At 46.3% G+C, this 15,000-nt stretch overlaps 1 protein-coding gene across 1 annotated transcript in view; it reads right to left on the reverse strand.

The window, feature by feature from the left end:
* The window catches only part of LOC127566829 (uromodulin-like), a 135,577-nt gene extending 127,668 nt beyond the window's left edge, over positions 1-7,909 (reverse strand). The window contains exons 1-2 of the mRNA XM_052009332.1: positions 7,795-7,909; positions 7,323-7,410 (exon numbers count right to left, since the gene is read on the reverse strand). Coding sequence (XP_051865292.1) covers positions 7,323-7,410; positions 7,795-7,909 — 203 coding nt within the window. The remainder of the gene's footprint in view (positions 1-7,322; positions 7,411-7,794) is intronic.
* Positions 7,910-15,000: the final 7,091 nt, after the last annotated feature.

A 15,000-nucleotide genomic window follows, 5' to 3' on the forward strand; every position in this document is an offset into this window, starting at 1 on the left:
GGTCGCTGGAGCTGTGAGGCAGCAGATCTATTCACCTCCCATCTTCTGATGCTCTGTTCCCTCACTCTTTCTGCTCTGTTCAATGAACCTCAGTGAATACGCGCACGGAGAATGGCTGCACCCCTTTTGCTGTAGCTGTTCCATGTATCATTACACTGATTACTGATTGGATACACGCTGTATTTTCTGTTATTCACTTCCCCTCCGTTATTAACTTGTTTCTCTTCAACTTCGCTTCACTTTACCTTTTAAACCTGTACCATCCAATTTCAAGACCCATGTCATTTCTGGGCCAGTTGGAATCATATAAATTGGAATCCGTGCTCCTCCAGGGTTGATCCAGGACACTGTGATTGACACACGGGTCAGGGGCAACAGCGTCCAGAGCTGAATAACAGAATCGTCCTCAGTGTTAGTATCACGCGCGGTTGATGCATTGTAGGAACGTCTACTCTCCCAAGTGACATTGACCCGAGTCTCGCTCTCTGACCAGAAAATAACGCCCTCAAGTATGAGCTAGATCTGTCATCACCTGTGCACTCCCTGGAGTGCTGAAGGCTGATCCACCTTTGCATGTGGCAAGGTACAGTATTCGGCTCAGAGATCAGTGACGCTTTCCACACTGTCCCAGGGAACGATGCGACGGCATCACCTCCGTTCTCATGGGAGATCATGCGGGGACTCCAATTAAAAACTCGAGGAAGTTGCCTCTTTGGGCATGAACTTTGCATGAGACAGACAGACAGGCGGATACTTAGATAGATCGACAGATAAAGTGATTTATTGATAGCTAGAGAGATATATAGTTAGATAGATAGACAGACAGAGAGATAGATTGATAGATAGAAAGATCGATAGATTGAGATTGTTTAATAGAGAGATAGATAGATAGATAGATAGATAGATAGATAGATAGATAGATAGATAGACAGGTAGATAGATAGACAGGTAGATAGATAGATAGATAGATAGATAGATAGATAGATAGATAGATAGATAGATAGATAGATAGATAGATAGATAGATAGATAGATAGATAGATAGATAGATAGATAGATAGATAGATAGATAGATAGATAGATAGATAGATAGATAGATAGATAGATAGATAGATAGATAGATAGATAGACAGGTAGATAGACAGACAGATAGATAGATAGACAGATAGATAGATAGATAGATAGATAGATAGATAGATAGATAGATAGATAGATAGATAGATAGATAGATAGATAGATAGATAGATAGATAGATAGATAGATAGATAGATAGATAGATAGATAGATAGATAGATAGATAGATAGATAGATAGATAGATAGATAGATAGATAGATAGATAGATAGATAGATAGATAGATAGATAGATAGATAGATAGATAGAGAGAGAAGTAGGTTGGTAGATAGATAGATACTGCAGGTGATTTGATGGAACATTCAGAGACGCAGCTTTTAAATCCGAAAATCACTTTTTATAAATCTGAAACGGGGAACATTTTTTTTAACTGTCAATTTGATAAGGGCATTCTGCCCCCAAGTCACTTCGTTCGTATAAGCAGAGTCTTCTAAAGCATTTCTGACCCTCGGGTCACCTTGAAATCAACGAAAGCTTTGACGCAAGTGTCCAATCTCCTCTCAGCCCCCGCTCGCCTCTGCAACCTCTGGTCATTTTAACATTTTTTTAATCTTTGCTCAGAATCCTCAGCAGCCTCGCCACCCTTCTCCTCCGTGAGCTGGTCCGCCCCACCACACGCAGGTTTCTCTCTTGCACAGTACCCTGCCTCATAATCAGCTTGAATTTAATTGCCCACCATGTACATCGGTGTCATTTCCCCCCTCAGCACCAACACCTCCAATTGTCCCCCCCCACCCCCCAGCCGTTTGTTAACGTGTTCGTACATGCAGAATTTGCTGGGCAGTGTCTCGAACAATCTACACAGTTGCAAGCAGTAAGGAATCACAAATCCTCGTTTAATCTTCAGCAGAAAGATATAGAATTAAAACCCTCTTCCTCTTTGAAATTCAGTTGAAAATAACTCACCGAGAAAACAGAAGATCAGCAGCACAGTCCTCATCTTACTGGGTAATGTTCTTAATGTTCTGGGGGCGGGGGGGGGGGGGAAGATATTGTTAGCTTAGACTTAGCTCGCGTTAAAGAGAAGGGATGTCTGAACATACCTTTATTTTTCTCTCTCTCCTCCCGGTTCGGGGATAGCTGGGGGTAACTGCGCAGGCGCGTGACTTCAGTTGACAGCGAGCGAACAGTTTAAAGAGTTTAAAAAGTTTAAACAGTTTAAAACCGCCATATCCAGCGGGCAGCAGTTCTGAGCGGGCAGCTGAGTGAGAGGGAGCAGAGTGATTGAGCTTTGGCTGAACGGGCTTAGGCGGTAAAGCGGCGAGGCGGGTGAGTAGCTGGTAAATAAAGGTAAGGTTTGACTATTGTTATAACTTTTATGTAGAATACAGCGAGGTAGGGAAAAGTATAGTTCAGATGGATGACATGGCGATGTGCTGCAGCTGCATGATGTGGGAGCTAGTGGACCCTGCTGCGGTACACCGTGACCATATCCGCAGTAAGTGCTTGAGGCTGGAGGAACTTCGGCTCAGAATTGATGAGCTGGAGTCGCAGCTTCAAACACTGCGGAGCGTCAGGGATGGAGAGAGTTATGTGGATGCTGGGCAACGAGACGCAGTCACCCCCATTAGAGCAGGTACCTATAGGGTCCAGGAGGCAGATTGGTGGGTGACCGTCAGGGGAGAGAAAGAGAAATGGAACAGACAGACAGAGCAGAGAACCCCGGAGGCTATTACTCTCAGTAACAGGTTTTACGCTTTGGATGCTGTTGAGGGGGATGACCTACAGGGATTAAGTGGCAGTTGCCAGGTCTCTGGCACAGGGACTGGTTCTGCCGCTGAGAAGGGAAGACAGGAGAAGAGGAGGGAAATGGTGAAAGGAGACTCGATAGTCAGGGGAACAGACAAGAGATTCTGTGGACGTGAGCAAGAATCCCTGATGGTATGTTGCCTCCCAGGTGCCAGGGTCCGTGATATCTCTGGTTAGGTCCGCAGCGTTGTTGAGCCGGAGGGAAAGCAGCCAGAAGTCGTAATACATGTCGGTACCAACGACATGGGTAGAAAGAGAGATGAGGTCCTGCAGAGCGAGTTTAGGGAGCTAGGGAGAAGGCTGAAGAATAGGACCTCAAGGGTAGTGATCTCAGGATTGCTGCCAGTGCCACGTGATAGTGAAGGTAAGAATAGGAGGAGATGGCAGATGAATGCGTGGCTGAGGAGTTGGTGCAGGGGGCAAAGTTTTAGATTCATGGATCATTGGTATATATTATGGAGAAGGTGGGACCTGTACAGACTGGATGGTTTACACCTGAACCCGAGGGGGACCAATATCCCTACAGGCAGGTTTGCTAGCGTGGTTCAGGAGGGTTTAAACTAGATTGCGAGGGGGATGGGAACCGGAGGGGTAAGTCAGTGTAAGAAGTGAACAGGGTAAAGTCATACCTAACATGTAGGGAGGCCTTGAGGAAGGAGAAGCAGAGTATAGAGTGTAAAAGTAGAAAGGTGGATGGGCTAAGGTGCATTTACTTAAATGAAAGAAGTACCAGAATTAGAGCGATGAACTGAAAGGTTGGATAAGTACATGGGACTTAGATATTGTGGCTCTTGCAGAGACTGTCACCAGGGCAGGTATGGATATTGAATATTCCTGGATTCCAGTGCTTTAAAAGGGATGGGGGGGGGGGAGAAGAGGAGGAGGGGTGGCGATACTTGTCAGGGGTACTCTTACAACTGCAGAAAGGGTGGGTAATGCAGAAGGATCCTCTCTAGAGTCAGTATGAGAGGAAGTTAGGGACAATAAAGGAGCAGTTACTCTACTGGGAGCACTCTATCGGTCCCCCGGTGGAATCAGAGATACTGAGGAGATGATTGGGAGGCAGAGTTTTGAAAGGCGAAAGAATAACAGGAATTTAAAATAGAGGGATATGTGGGAGGAAAGGGTTAGATCGTCTTAGACGTGGTTTAAAGTAGGCACAACATGGTGGCCGAACGACCTGTATTGGGCTGTATTGTTCTATGGTTCTGTGGTTATTGTGGGAGACTTCAACTTCCCAAAAATTGATTGGCACCCGCTTAATACCAAAGGTATAGACGGGGCAGTATTTGTTAAGTGTGTTCAGGACGGATTCCTGTCACAGTATGTTGACAGGCCGACCAGAGGGAATGCCATATTAGATCTAGTATAAGGTAATGAACCGGGTCCGGTGACAGATCACTCAGTGGGTGAGCATTTCGGGGACAGTGGCCACCCCTACCTAACCCTTAACATTGTCATGGACAAGGGTAGTAGCAAAGAGGAAAGGAAGATATTTAACTGGGGAAGGGAAAATTATGAGTCTATAAGGATAGAACTTGAGGCCTTTAGACAAACATATATGAACAGGCGGGGGACAGAAGGACATGGATCATGTGAGGGCAGATACGTGCAGTTTAAATTGACACCATGTTCGACAAAATTAAGCTGTTCCCCAAATCTGTTCCTTATGCACTTCTTACCAGAGTCTGCAGAGGAGATGTGGTTCCGGGAGAAGGACGGAGGTGGGGTTAGGGGTCTCCTTCAACCTCTTCAGCCCCTAGGACGACCGGCTGTGAGAGACGGTAGATTGCAGGACGGATCAACGACCACCACCTTCCAGAGCCGGAACCCGACTGACTCGTTGGAGGAAGATTTGTTCTATTTATTGGCAATGTGGCAAATGGAAAAAAAAATCCATGCAAATTTGAAATGTTTCTAAAAACAGGACGGCCTTTCTTCCACAGCTGCGTGAAGGGTCAGTTGCTGTGCTGTACTGTTCTATGTTCAAAGTCGGAACATAAATGCAAATAATCTTTTTTCGCTCCATTTCGGATCACAGTTAGGTCACTGTTCGCTCTTCCTGTTTCGCTGTACACTTATTTGCTTATGGGGGGAAAGTTTCCCCCTCCCACTGAAACTGTTGCCACCTATGTCCCTGAGATTGAAAAGAAAGCATTGTTCACCCTGACCGCACCCTCTGCTGAATACAGCGACTGAGCTGTCAGTTCTGGGAAGTGTGCGGTGTCTGCCCGAGCTCTGATGGACAAGACAGTCAACGGAGAAACTTAAGGAAGGGGAGCAGTCGGCATCACCATTTGGTGCAGTGTCACAGGGAACGGTCTTGAAGATTAGGAAGATGTTCTTAAATAAATGACTTTACCAAGCACGGACAGAGGTGTGAAGACTGCTGCGAACCGGCCAAAACCAGAAACTACAAGCGTTGATTATGCTTAAAGAAGGTTGGTTCAACTTTGTCTTCTTCTGCCCGCGACCAGCCCACATTTGCTTGCGTTCAGCCCACATCCTGCTGAACCTTGCCCATCCATGCCTCTGATCAAACGTCTTCGAAGCCTTGTGTAATTATACCGGCACCGTCCACCTTCTCTGGTAGCTCGTTCCATATGCGGACTGCCCTGTGGGTGGAAAAAACTCGCTGCTGAAGTCCCCCTTAAATATTTCCTCTCCCACATCTTGCAAATCTTCAAGACCGTTCCCTGTGACACTGCACCAAATGGTGATGCCGACTGCTCCCCTTCCTTATGTTCCTCTTCCTTTTTTTAAATAATATTCTTATTAACTCCACAGACAAAAATACAGAGCACATGCGTCCAAAAGAGAGCAAAAACACTACTGAATACATTCTGTTAAATCATACTTGAGATCACAAAACTCAAAACTAATAATCACATGTAATGGTTGGTTAATAAAGAAAAATAATGGAATAATTTTATTATAAAAAGATATGCACCCACTACCAAAAACCGAAGCTGTTTGGTTAAAAAAAAGGACAGGGGAAGAACCCTTGAGACATAACGATATCAGCCAATATCTGTACTTTAGTCTGTTACGGACTCAGTGAAAGTCACTTTAAGATAGAGAGTGTGTGTGTATGTGTGGCGTGCTTACGTCAATAGAAGATAAAGGACGTAATGACGTTGTTGAAGAAGCAGAAGAAGAGAGAAGAGAGAGAGAAGGGAGAGAGACACCAGCCTGCTAGTTGTCTCTATCGATGGATGAGAAACTATAACTGTGTCTGCCACTGAAATCCATGTATGGAAGTTGGAAGTAATCCGGTGGAGTTCACTTTGTTGCTGACCTGTAGAAGGAAACAGATATTTGTGTGTGGACGACCACGATTCGGATGCTTTTCGGGGTGAGGAAGTCACTACCGAGTAAACACTGGAGTGTCGTTTGGGTTCCATCGTGGAACATCTAGATTGCGTATGTACTCTCTCTATGTTTCTCTACGTCTACGTCTTATCTTCAGACAACGGTGGTTGTTGAAGAAGCCCTTGCTCATGTTTCACCTTATGGCTTGCGGAACTGAACTTTAAGAACCATTCCGGAACTGGGAGTTTTGGACTTTGCCACACACACACACGAAGAGTTTAGTTTTGGGGTTAACGTTCGAGGTTTAACATTTTTGAATTCTAACATACTAACATTTTTACTCTTATTTTACGTATTATCATAAGTAGTGATTAATAAAATAGTTTTTAACACTGAATCATGATCAGTGTGTTTCTTTTGTTGCTGGTTCGTGACAAGTCACCAAGTGAAAGGTTTTGAAAGTAACTCACAAAGGCCCCCACAGGGTTTGAAAGTCTAAGTAAAGAATTGAACCACGGATCTTCTCTAGATTCAGGTATGATATTACATCCCGTAACCATTAAGCATGAGTAGGCGGAGGAACGTCCTTCCATTTAATCAACACAGCCGTCCTGGCTATAAGAGAGATTCGTTCCTCTGTTAACTGTCTTGTTCATCGGAGCTCGGGCAGACACCGCACATTTCCCAGAAATGACAGCTCGGTCGCTGCTGTATTCAGCAGAGGGTGCGGTCAGGGTGAACAATGCTTTCTTTTCAATCTCAGGGACATAGATGGCAACTGTTGCAGCAGGCGGCGGAAAATTGCTCCCCATAAGCAAATAAGTGTACGGGGAGACAAAGAGAGGGATAGCAGTGACCTAACTGTGATCAGAAACGGAGCGAACAAAGATTTATTTGCATTTATGTTCCGACTTTGAACATGGAACAGTACAGCACAGAGACTGGCCCTTCACCGCAGCTGTGGCAGAAAGGCGGTCCTGTTTTTTGGAACATTTCAAATTTGCATGAAAGTTTTCTCCGTTTGCCACATTGCCAATAAATAGAGCAATTCTTCCTCCAACGAGTCAGTCGGGTTCCGGCTCTGGAAGGTGGTGGTCGTTGATCCGTCCTGCAATCTACCGTCGCTCACAGTCGGTCGTCCGAGGGGCTGAAGAGGTTATAGGAGACCCCCACCCCCACCTCCGTCCTTCTCCCGGAGCCACATCTCCTCTGCAGACCTGGTAAGCAGTGCATGAGGAATAGATTTGAGGAAAAGCTTAATTTTGCCCAACGTGGTGTCAAATTAAACTGCATGGATCTGCGTGCACATGATCTTTGTGCACCCTGCCTGTTCATATTTGCTTGATAAAATGTCTCTTACAAACTTCTATCGTATCTCTTACTCAGAAATACCACCGCTTACGGTGTATGCCCTCCCCTGCGCACCGAGGCCCCTCTGTTTATCCACACTCCCCACCATTCACGGTGTGTATGTCCTACCCTTGTACATCGAGGTCCCTCTGTTCCTCGATACCCCGCCATTCACGGTGTGTGTTCCCTCGCCTTGCACACCGAGGGCCCTATGTTGAACAATCCCCACCATGATCCGTCCTGCACCCTACCGTTGCCCACAGTCAATCGTCCGAGGGGCTGCGGAGGTTTCAGGTGAACCCCATCCGCACCTCCCTCCTTCTCCCAGAGCCAAGTCATCTCCGCCGACTCTGGCAGGCGGTGCATGAGCAATTGATTTCGGAAGAAGCTTATATTTGTATGTCCTTACACGAACGTGGGCTATGCTTTCGTGTGGAGGCTGTATGGAAGATGGGGATGGGGAATAGCACACCAACGCGCAGTAATAGAGCACCTTTGGTACAGAACTTAGTGGAACTCTGCGTGGTGTGTTGGTAGAGAGTCTATAAACTCCTCAAAGACCAGAAAAATAAAGGACTGCAGACGCTGGAATCCAGATGAAAAACACGATGACGCTGGAGGAACTCAGCAGGCCAGGCAGCATCCGTGGAGAAAAGCAGGCGGTCAACGTTTCGGATCAGGACCCTTCTTCAGGACAGAAGATAGGAAAAGGGGAAGCCCGATATATAGGAGGGGAAAGCAGAGCAGTGATAGGTGGACAAAAGAGGGGAGGCTGGGTGGGCACAATGTGGTGATAGGAAGATGCAGGTAAGAGATAGTGATAGGCAGGTGCGGGGAAGAGGGGAGAGGGTATCCACCGGGGCATGTGTCAAAATTGAGGGGAGAAAGGGAAAAAGGGGCGGGTAGTAAAAGGAGAGATAGGGCAGGAAAGGAAAGTAGAGAAGAGGGATGGTGGGAAAGGTTGTGGGGAAGGGGTGGTGATTTCTTAAAGTGGGAGAATTCAATGTTCATGCCGTTAGGCTTCAAGGTTCCAATACGGTACATGAGGTGCTGGCTGTGCTTGGAATTCTCCTGGCGGTGGAGGAGGCCGAGGACTGACATATCAGGGATAGTGTGGGAGCGGGAGTTGAAGTGACTGGCAAACGGGGAGATGCAAGTCGCTGTTACGGACAGAGCGCATGTGTTCTGCGAAACGGTCACCTCGTCTGCGTTTGGTCTCGCCAATGTAGAGGAGGCCACAGTCTGAGCACCTAATGCAGTAGATAATATTTATGGAGGTGAAGGTGAATTTCTGTCTTACCTGGAGGGACTGTTTCTGTCCCTGGGTGGAGGTGGTGTAGGGGCAGGTGTCGACTGCGAAATGTTGTCGGCCTGCGTTTGTCCACGGATGCTGCCTGACCTGCTGAGTTCCTCCAGCAAGGCAGTGCTTTTTATGATATGCATTTTAACACGAGTTCTTGCGTTGTGACTGTACTATTGGAGGGGGTTTGTGACGTCTTGGAGAGACACAGGCAAGCAAACAGACCTTTCTTCCCGCCGAGTACGCCCCGACCATCAAGCACCCCTTTTAGCACTCATGTTACCCCAATCCATTTTATTCTCTCCACATTCCCGTCGGCTCTCCCCAGATTGTCAGAGAATAGTCAGAGGCTTTTAGTCCTAGGGCTGAGATGGTTGTGACAAGAAGACACAGGTTTAACGTCTTGGGGAATAGGTACAGAGGAGATGCCGGGGTAAGTTTTTCCACTCAGAGAGTGGTGTGTGCGGGGAATGGGCTGCAGGAAACTGTGCTGGAGGTGGATACGATAGGGTCTTTTAAGAGACTTTTGGATAGGTACATGGATCTTAGGAAAATAGAGGGCTATGTGTAAGCCTAGTAATTTTTAAGGTAGGGACATGATCGTCACAACTTTGTGGGTCGAAGGGCCTGAATTGTGCTGTAGGATTTCTATGTTTCTATGATTCTGTCACTTGCCGATAGACTGCAGAAAACTTGAGTGCACAATTGATATATACAACCTCACGTTGCTGAGGGAATTGGGCGGTGGTTGTGGGGGGTGGGGGGAGGAACGTGGTGACACTCGCGCTCAGGTGAAGAACTTGCAAACGTACCAAGCTGCAGGTCAGGATTGAACCAGGTTGCTGGAGCCGCGAGATAGCAGCTCCACTCAGCTGCGCTGCAGTATTGTACAGACGGAAATATCAGGAAGGATATATCGGGCTCCCTTAAATGGAAAGAGGCGTTGCTGTAGGGATGAAAGTGAACGCGGGAGGGAGCTCCAACCACAATCTGCAGAAGGTCAGAGGACAAGGGATCCAGGGAGGCTTGGCCGTGTGGATTCAGAATTGGTTTGCCTGTAGAAAGCAGAGGGTTGTGGTGGAGGGAGTGCATTCGGATTGGAGGGCTGTGACTAGTGGTGTCCCACAGGGATCGTTTCTGGGACCTCTACTTTTTGTGATATGTATTAACGACTTGGATGAGGAGGTGGAAGGATGGGTTAGCAAGTTTGCAGATAACACAAAGATTGGTGGTGTTGTGGATAGTGCGGAAGGCTGTCGAAGCTTGCAGAGGAATAATGCAGAACTGGGCTGAGAAGTGGCAGATGGAGTTCAATCCGGAGAAGTGTGAGGTGGGACACTTTGGAAGGACAAACTCCAAGGCGGAGTACAAGGTTAATGGTAGGATTCTGGGCAGTGTGGAGGAGCAGAGGGATCTGGGGGTTCACATCCACAGATCCCTGAAAGTCGCCTCACAGGTAGACAGGGTAGTTAAGAAAGCTTATGGGATGTTAGCTTTCATAAGTCGGGGGATCGAGCTTAAGAGCCGCGAAGTGATGATGCAGCTTTACAAAACACTCTTTAGGCCACACATAGAGTACTGTGTCCAGTTCTGGTCGCCTCATTATCGGAAGGATGTGGAGGCGTTGGAAAGGGTGCAGAGGAGATTTACCAGATTGCTGCCTGGATTATAGAATATGCATTATAAAGACAGACTAAAGGATCTAGGACTTTGCTCATTGTAGAGAAGGAGGATGAGGGGAGACATGATCGAGGTATACAAGATATTGAGAGGAATAGATAGAGTGGACAGCCAGCGCTTCTTTCCCAGGGCACCAATGCTCAAATCAAGAGGACATGGCTTTAAAGTCAAGGGAGATGTGACAGGGAGGTTCTTCACCCAGAGAGTATTTGGTGCATGGAATGCGCTGCCTGGGGTGGTGGTGGAGGCTGATACATTGGAAAAGTTCAAGAGGTTGTTAGATAAGCATATGGAGGAATTTAAGACAGAGGGGTATGTGGGAAGTAGGGGTTAGATAGTCTTAGGTGTTGTTTGAAGGTCGGAACAACATGGTGGGCCGATGGGCCTGTATTGTTGTTCTGCTGTATTGTTCTATGGTTCCATTGGTCTACAACAAGGTGGAGACTGACCTTTCCATTTCGGTTTTCCTGTGTCACTGTGAGATCTCACTTAATTCCGGGGACTAAAGCGACGCAGGAGGGCGTGCTCAAAACATTGAGGGAAAGTAGCTCAGCAACACTCAGTGTGCAGCCACATGTGCATCCACTTCCCTTCCCCTCCCCTCCGGTGCAGAGAAAGAGAGACAGAGAGAGATGGAGAAACAGACCGAAACAGAGAGGCGGAGAGAGAAAAACAGGGACAAGAGAGGGGGGGGGGGAGAGATAGAGAGGACAAAGAGAAACAGAGAGAGAAAGACAGAGAGAGAGAGAGATACAGACACAGAGAAAGAGAGAGAGACGGAGAGACAGAAAGAGAGAGAGAGGGAGAGAAAGACAGAAAGGGGGAGACAGGGAGGGAAAGAAAGGGAGAGAGAGAAAGACAAAAAGAGACAGACAGAAAGAGTGAAAGACAGAGAGAGGGGGACAGAAAGACAGAGGGAGAGACAGAGAGAGAGACGGAGAGACAGAGAGAGACAGAGAGGGTGCAGAACAAATGCGGACAGAGTATTGAAAGAGCAAAAGACAACAAAAGTGGTAAAGAAATAAAGAGAAAGAGCAAGGCGAGATGTTAAAAAGCAAGGGGACAAGGGGAGGTGGGGAGAAGCAGAATGAGCGAGGGAGCTAAACAGATGGGAGAGTAGAAAATGGAATCTCGAAGGAACACAATGCCAGAAGAAGGAAGAGAGGCGGAGGAGGGAGGAACTATGGGAAAGCGAGAGAGAAAGAGAGGGCGAGAGAACTCACTAGAGGATGTAGTGTCCCACTGAGGACACTTGTTCCTCAGCCTGGTGCGATCCACCGTCTCTGGGACTGTCAGAGAGAGCGGGAGAAGACCCAAGGAGGAAATCCAAGGAGGAAAAGATGGGAGATCACACCTTGCCCCGTGCAGGGAGGGACGGGATCTCCTGTCTGAATACGGGATCTTAGTGAATCAGCAGTAAATATGTGTGGGGGTGTTTAGCTTGATCTCTCGTCTCAGTGAGTGCGGGAGGGCGGGACAGATCACAGAAAGAGAAAACCCACGGTAGATATATCCACTGCTGAAGAGCTGCCAAGACCCACTTTCATAACTTGTTCAGACATCCCTATTCTTTATCCTGAGCTTAGGCTGAGCCAACAATATAATTTCCCCCCAGAACATTAAGACCATTACCCAGCAAGATGAGGACTGCGTTTCTGATCTTCTGTTTTCTCGGTGAGTTATTTTCAACTGAATTTCAAAGCGGAAGTGGGGTTTAATTCCATATCTTTCTGCTGAAGATTAAACGAGTATTTGCAACAACTTACTGCTTGCAACTGTGTAGATTGTTCGGGACGGTGCCCAGCAAATTCTGCATCTAAGATCACGTTAACAAACGCCTGAGGAGAATGAGAGGTTGTGGTGCTGAGGGGGGAAATGACACGGATGTACATGGTGGGCAATTAAATTCAAGCTGATGATGAGGCAGAGTTTTGGGCAAGACACAAAACTCCGAGTGCTGTGGGGCGGGGCCCCACACGGGAGGGACAAGTGGTGAGGCTGCTGCGGATTTTGAAGATCAGGGAATGTTAAAATGCAGTTTACGCCACAGACCAGAGGGGGCAGAGGCGAGCAGGAGATCAGAGGAAATTGGACACGTGCTGAAAAATTTCAGTTGATCTCGAAAGGGAGGGGTGTGGGTCAGAAATGCTTTTGGAAAGCCTCAGACATCGTAAAGAGGAGATCTGAGGGCCAAATATCAGTCCGGAGCTGTCGGGCAGTCCCACTCTACAGTGTCTATGTACATGATGAGCGGTTTGCACTGCTCCCACCAAACGACGCACCCGGGAACTGACCTGCCAACCAGTCCGCCAGTCTGTTTGTCTGTCTGTCTATCTATACATCTCTCTACCTGCCAACCCATCCATCTATCTATCTATCTATCTATCTATCTATCTATCTATCTATCTATCTATCTATCTATCTATCTATCTATCTATCTATCTATCTATCTATCTATCTATCTATCTATCTATCTATCTATCTATCTATCTATCTATCTATCTATCTATCTATCTATCTATCTATCTATCTATCTATCTATCTATCTATCTATCTATCTATCTATCTATCTATCTATCTATCTATCTATCTATCTGTCTGTCTGTCTGTCTGTCTGTCTGTCTGTCTGTCTGTCTGTCTGTCTGTCTGTCTGTCTGTCAGTCAGTCTGTCTGTCTGTCTGTCTATATCTATCTATCTATCTATCTATCTATCTATCTATCTATCTATCTATCTATCTATCTATCTATCTATCTATCTATCTATCTATCTATCTATCTATCTATCCGTATATCTATTTTCTAACAATCCTTCTAAAGATCTATACTGTTTTCAATCCATCTATCTATCCCCCTATCAATCTATATATCCATCCATTTATCTCTATCTTTCTTTTTATCTATCTCTCTATCTATCTGTCTGTCTATCTGCCTATCGATCATTGTATCTATTTTCTATATAGCTAACTATCCAGCTATCCATCTATTTTCTATCTCTCTCTCTCTCTATCTATCTATCTATCTATCTATCTATCTATCTATCTATCTATCTATCTATCTATCTATCTATCTATCTATCTATCTATCTATCTATCTATCTATCTATCTATCTATCTATCTATCTATCTATCTATCTATCTATCTATCTATCTATCTGTCTATCTATCTGTCCATCTATCTGTCTATCTGTCTATCTGTCTATCTATCTATCTATCTATCTATCTATCTATCTATCTATCTATCTATCTATCTATCTACTATCTATCTATCTATCTAACTGACTGTCTGTCTGTCTGTCTGTCTGTCTGTCTGTCTGTCTGTCTGTCTGTCTGTCTATCTATCTATCTATCTATCTATCTATCTATCGAACAATCTACATATCTATCTATCTATTTTCTAACAATCTATCTGAAGATCTATCTTTATATCCATCTCTCTATCTACTGGAAGTTGCGAAGCAGGTAGATTGGGTAATGCCTCAGGCGTTTGACACGTTTGCCTTCATTGGCCGGGGTAATTACTGCAGGAATTGGGACGTCACGTAATATCTCTGCAAACCATTGCTGCGACCGAATTTTCTGCGCGGTTCCACTGGTACTATCACAAGAATGATATCGCAGCGAGAAATCGTGAGAGAGGTTGCACAAGATGCTCGCCAGTGTGTTGCCAGCATTGGGGTGCTGTGGTACCAAGGGTAGAATGGATGTGGTGGGCTTCTGCTCGCAGGTAGGAGGCTGAAGTCTGACCTGAAAGATGTTTACAAACTTACGAGGGACACAGATAGGAGAGATGGACAGTGTCCTTTGCCCGGGAGAGAGGGCAGAGGTTTCAGGTGAGAAGGGGGAGAGTTAAAGAGAATCTGAGGTGTCAGTGTTCTCACACAGAGGGTGGTGGTTACGGTCACCTGCGAAAAGAAGTGGTGGCGGCGAGGACAATAACACTTGGCAGGTATTTGGACAGGAGCAGAGTTTCACGGTGCGAATGCAGCCAAATTGATTTGGAGATGATGGGCATCACGGTGAAAACGGACGAGATGAGCCGAAAAGGCATGTGGCTCCGCCGTCCCATTCTTTGATTGAGTGACACATCGGTGTTCAGACGTCCGTGCGATGCGTGGACTGCAGGTGATACTCACACTAAGTGTGATTCTGTTCTTCAGCTGCGGACTCCGCTCGCTCTGACCCCTGTGTGAATCATACAGTCCTGCAGGATACCTGGAGGAGCACGGATTGCAAAGCAAGGCATTGCACGGATGAAACTAAGAGTGACGATATACTTGAATATGGATGGTACAGGTTTAAGAGGTAAAGTGAGGGAAGTGGCAGAGAAAGCATTAAGTTACGGAGGGTACAGTTATAACGGAAAATACAGGGCGTCTCCAATCCATGTTTAGTGCAACGTTACATGGGTCGGAAGAGGTGAACGGGTTAAGCGAGCCTCTACATGCAGATATTCTGCGTGTCGTGGTTTAGAGCAGGAT

The sequence above is a fragment of the Pristis pectinata genome, chromosome 46 (genome assembly GCF_009764475.1).
Source record: "Pristis pectinata isolate sPriPec2 chromosome 46, sPriPec2.1.pri, whole genome shotgun sequence".
Classification (NCBI taxonomy): domain Eukaryota; kingdom Metazoa; phylum Chordata; class Chondrichthyes; order Rhinopristiformes; family Pristidae; genus Pristis; species Pristis pectinata.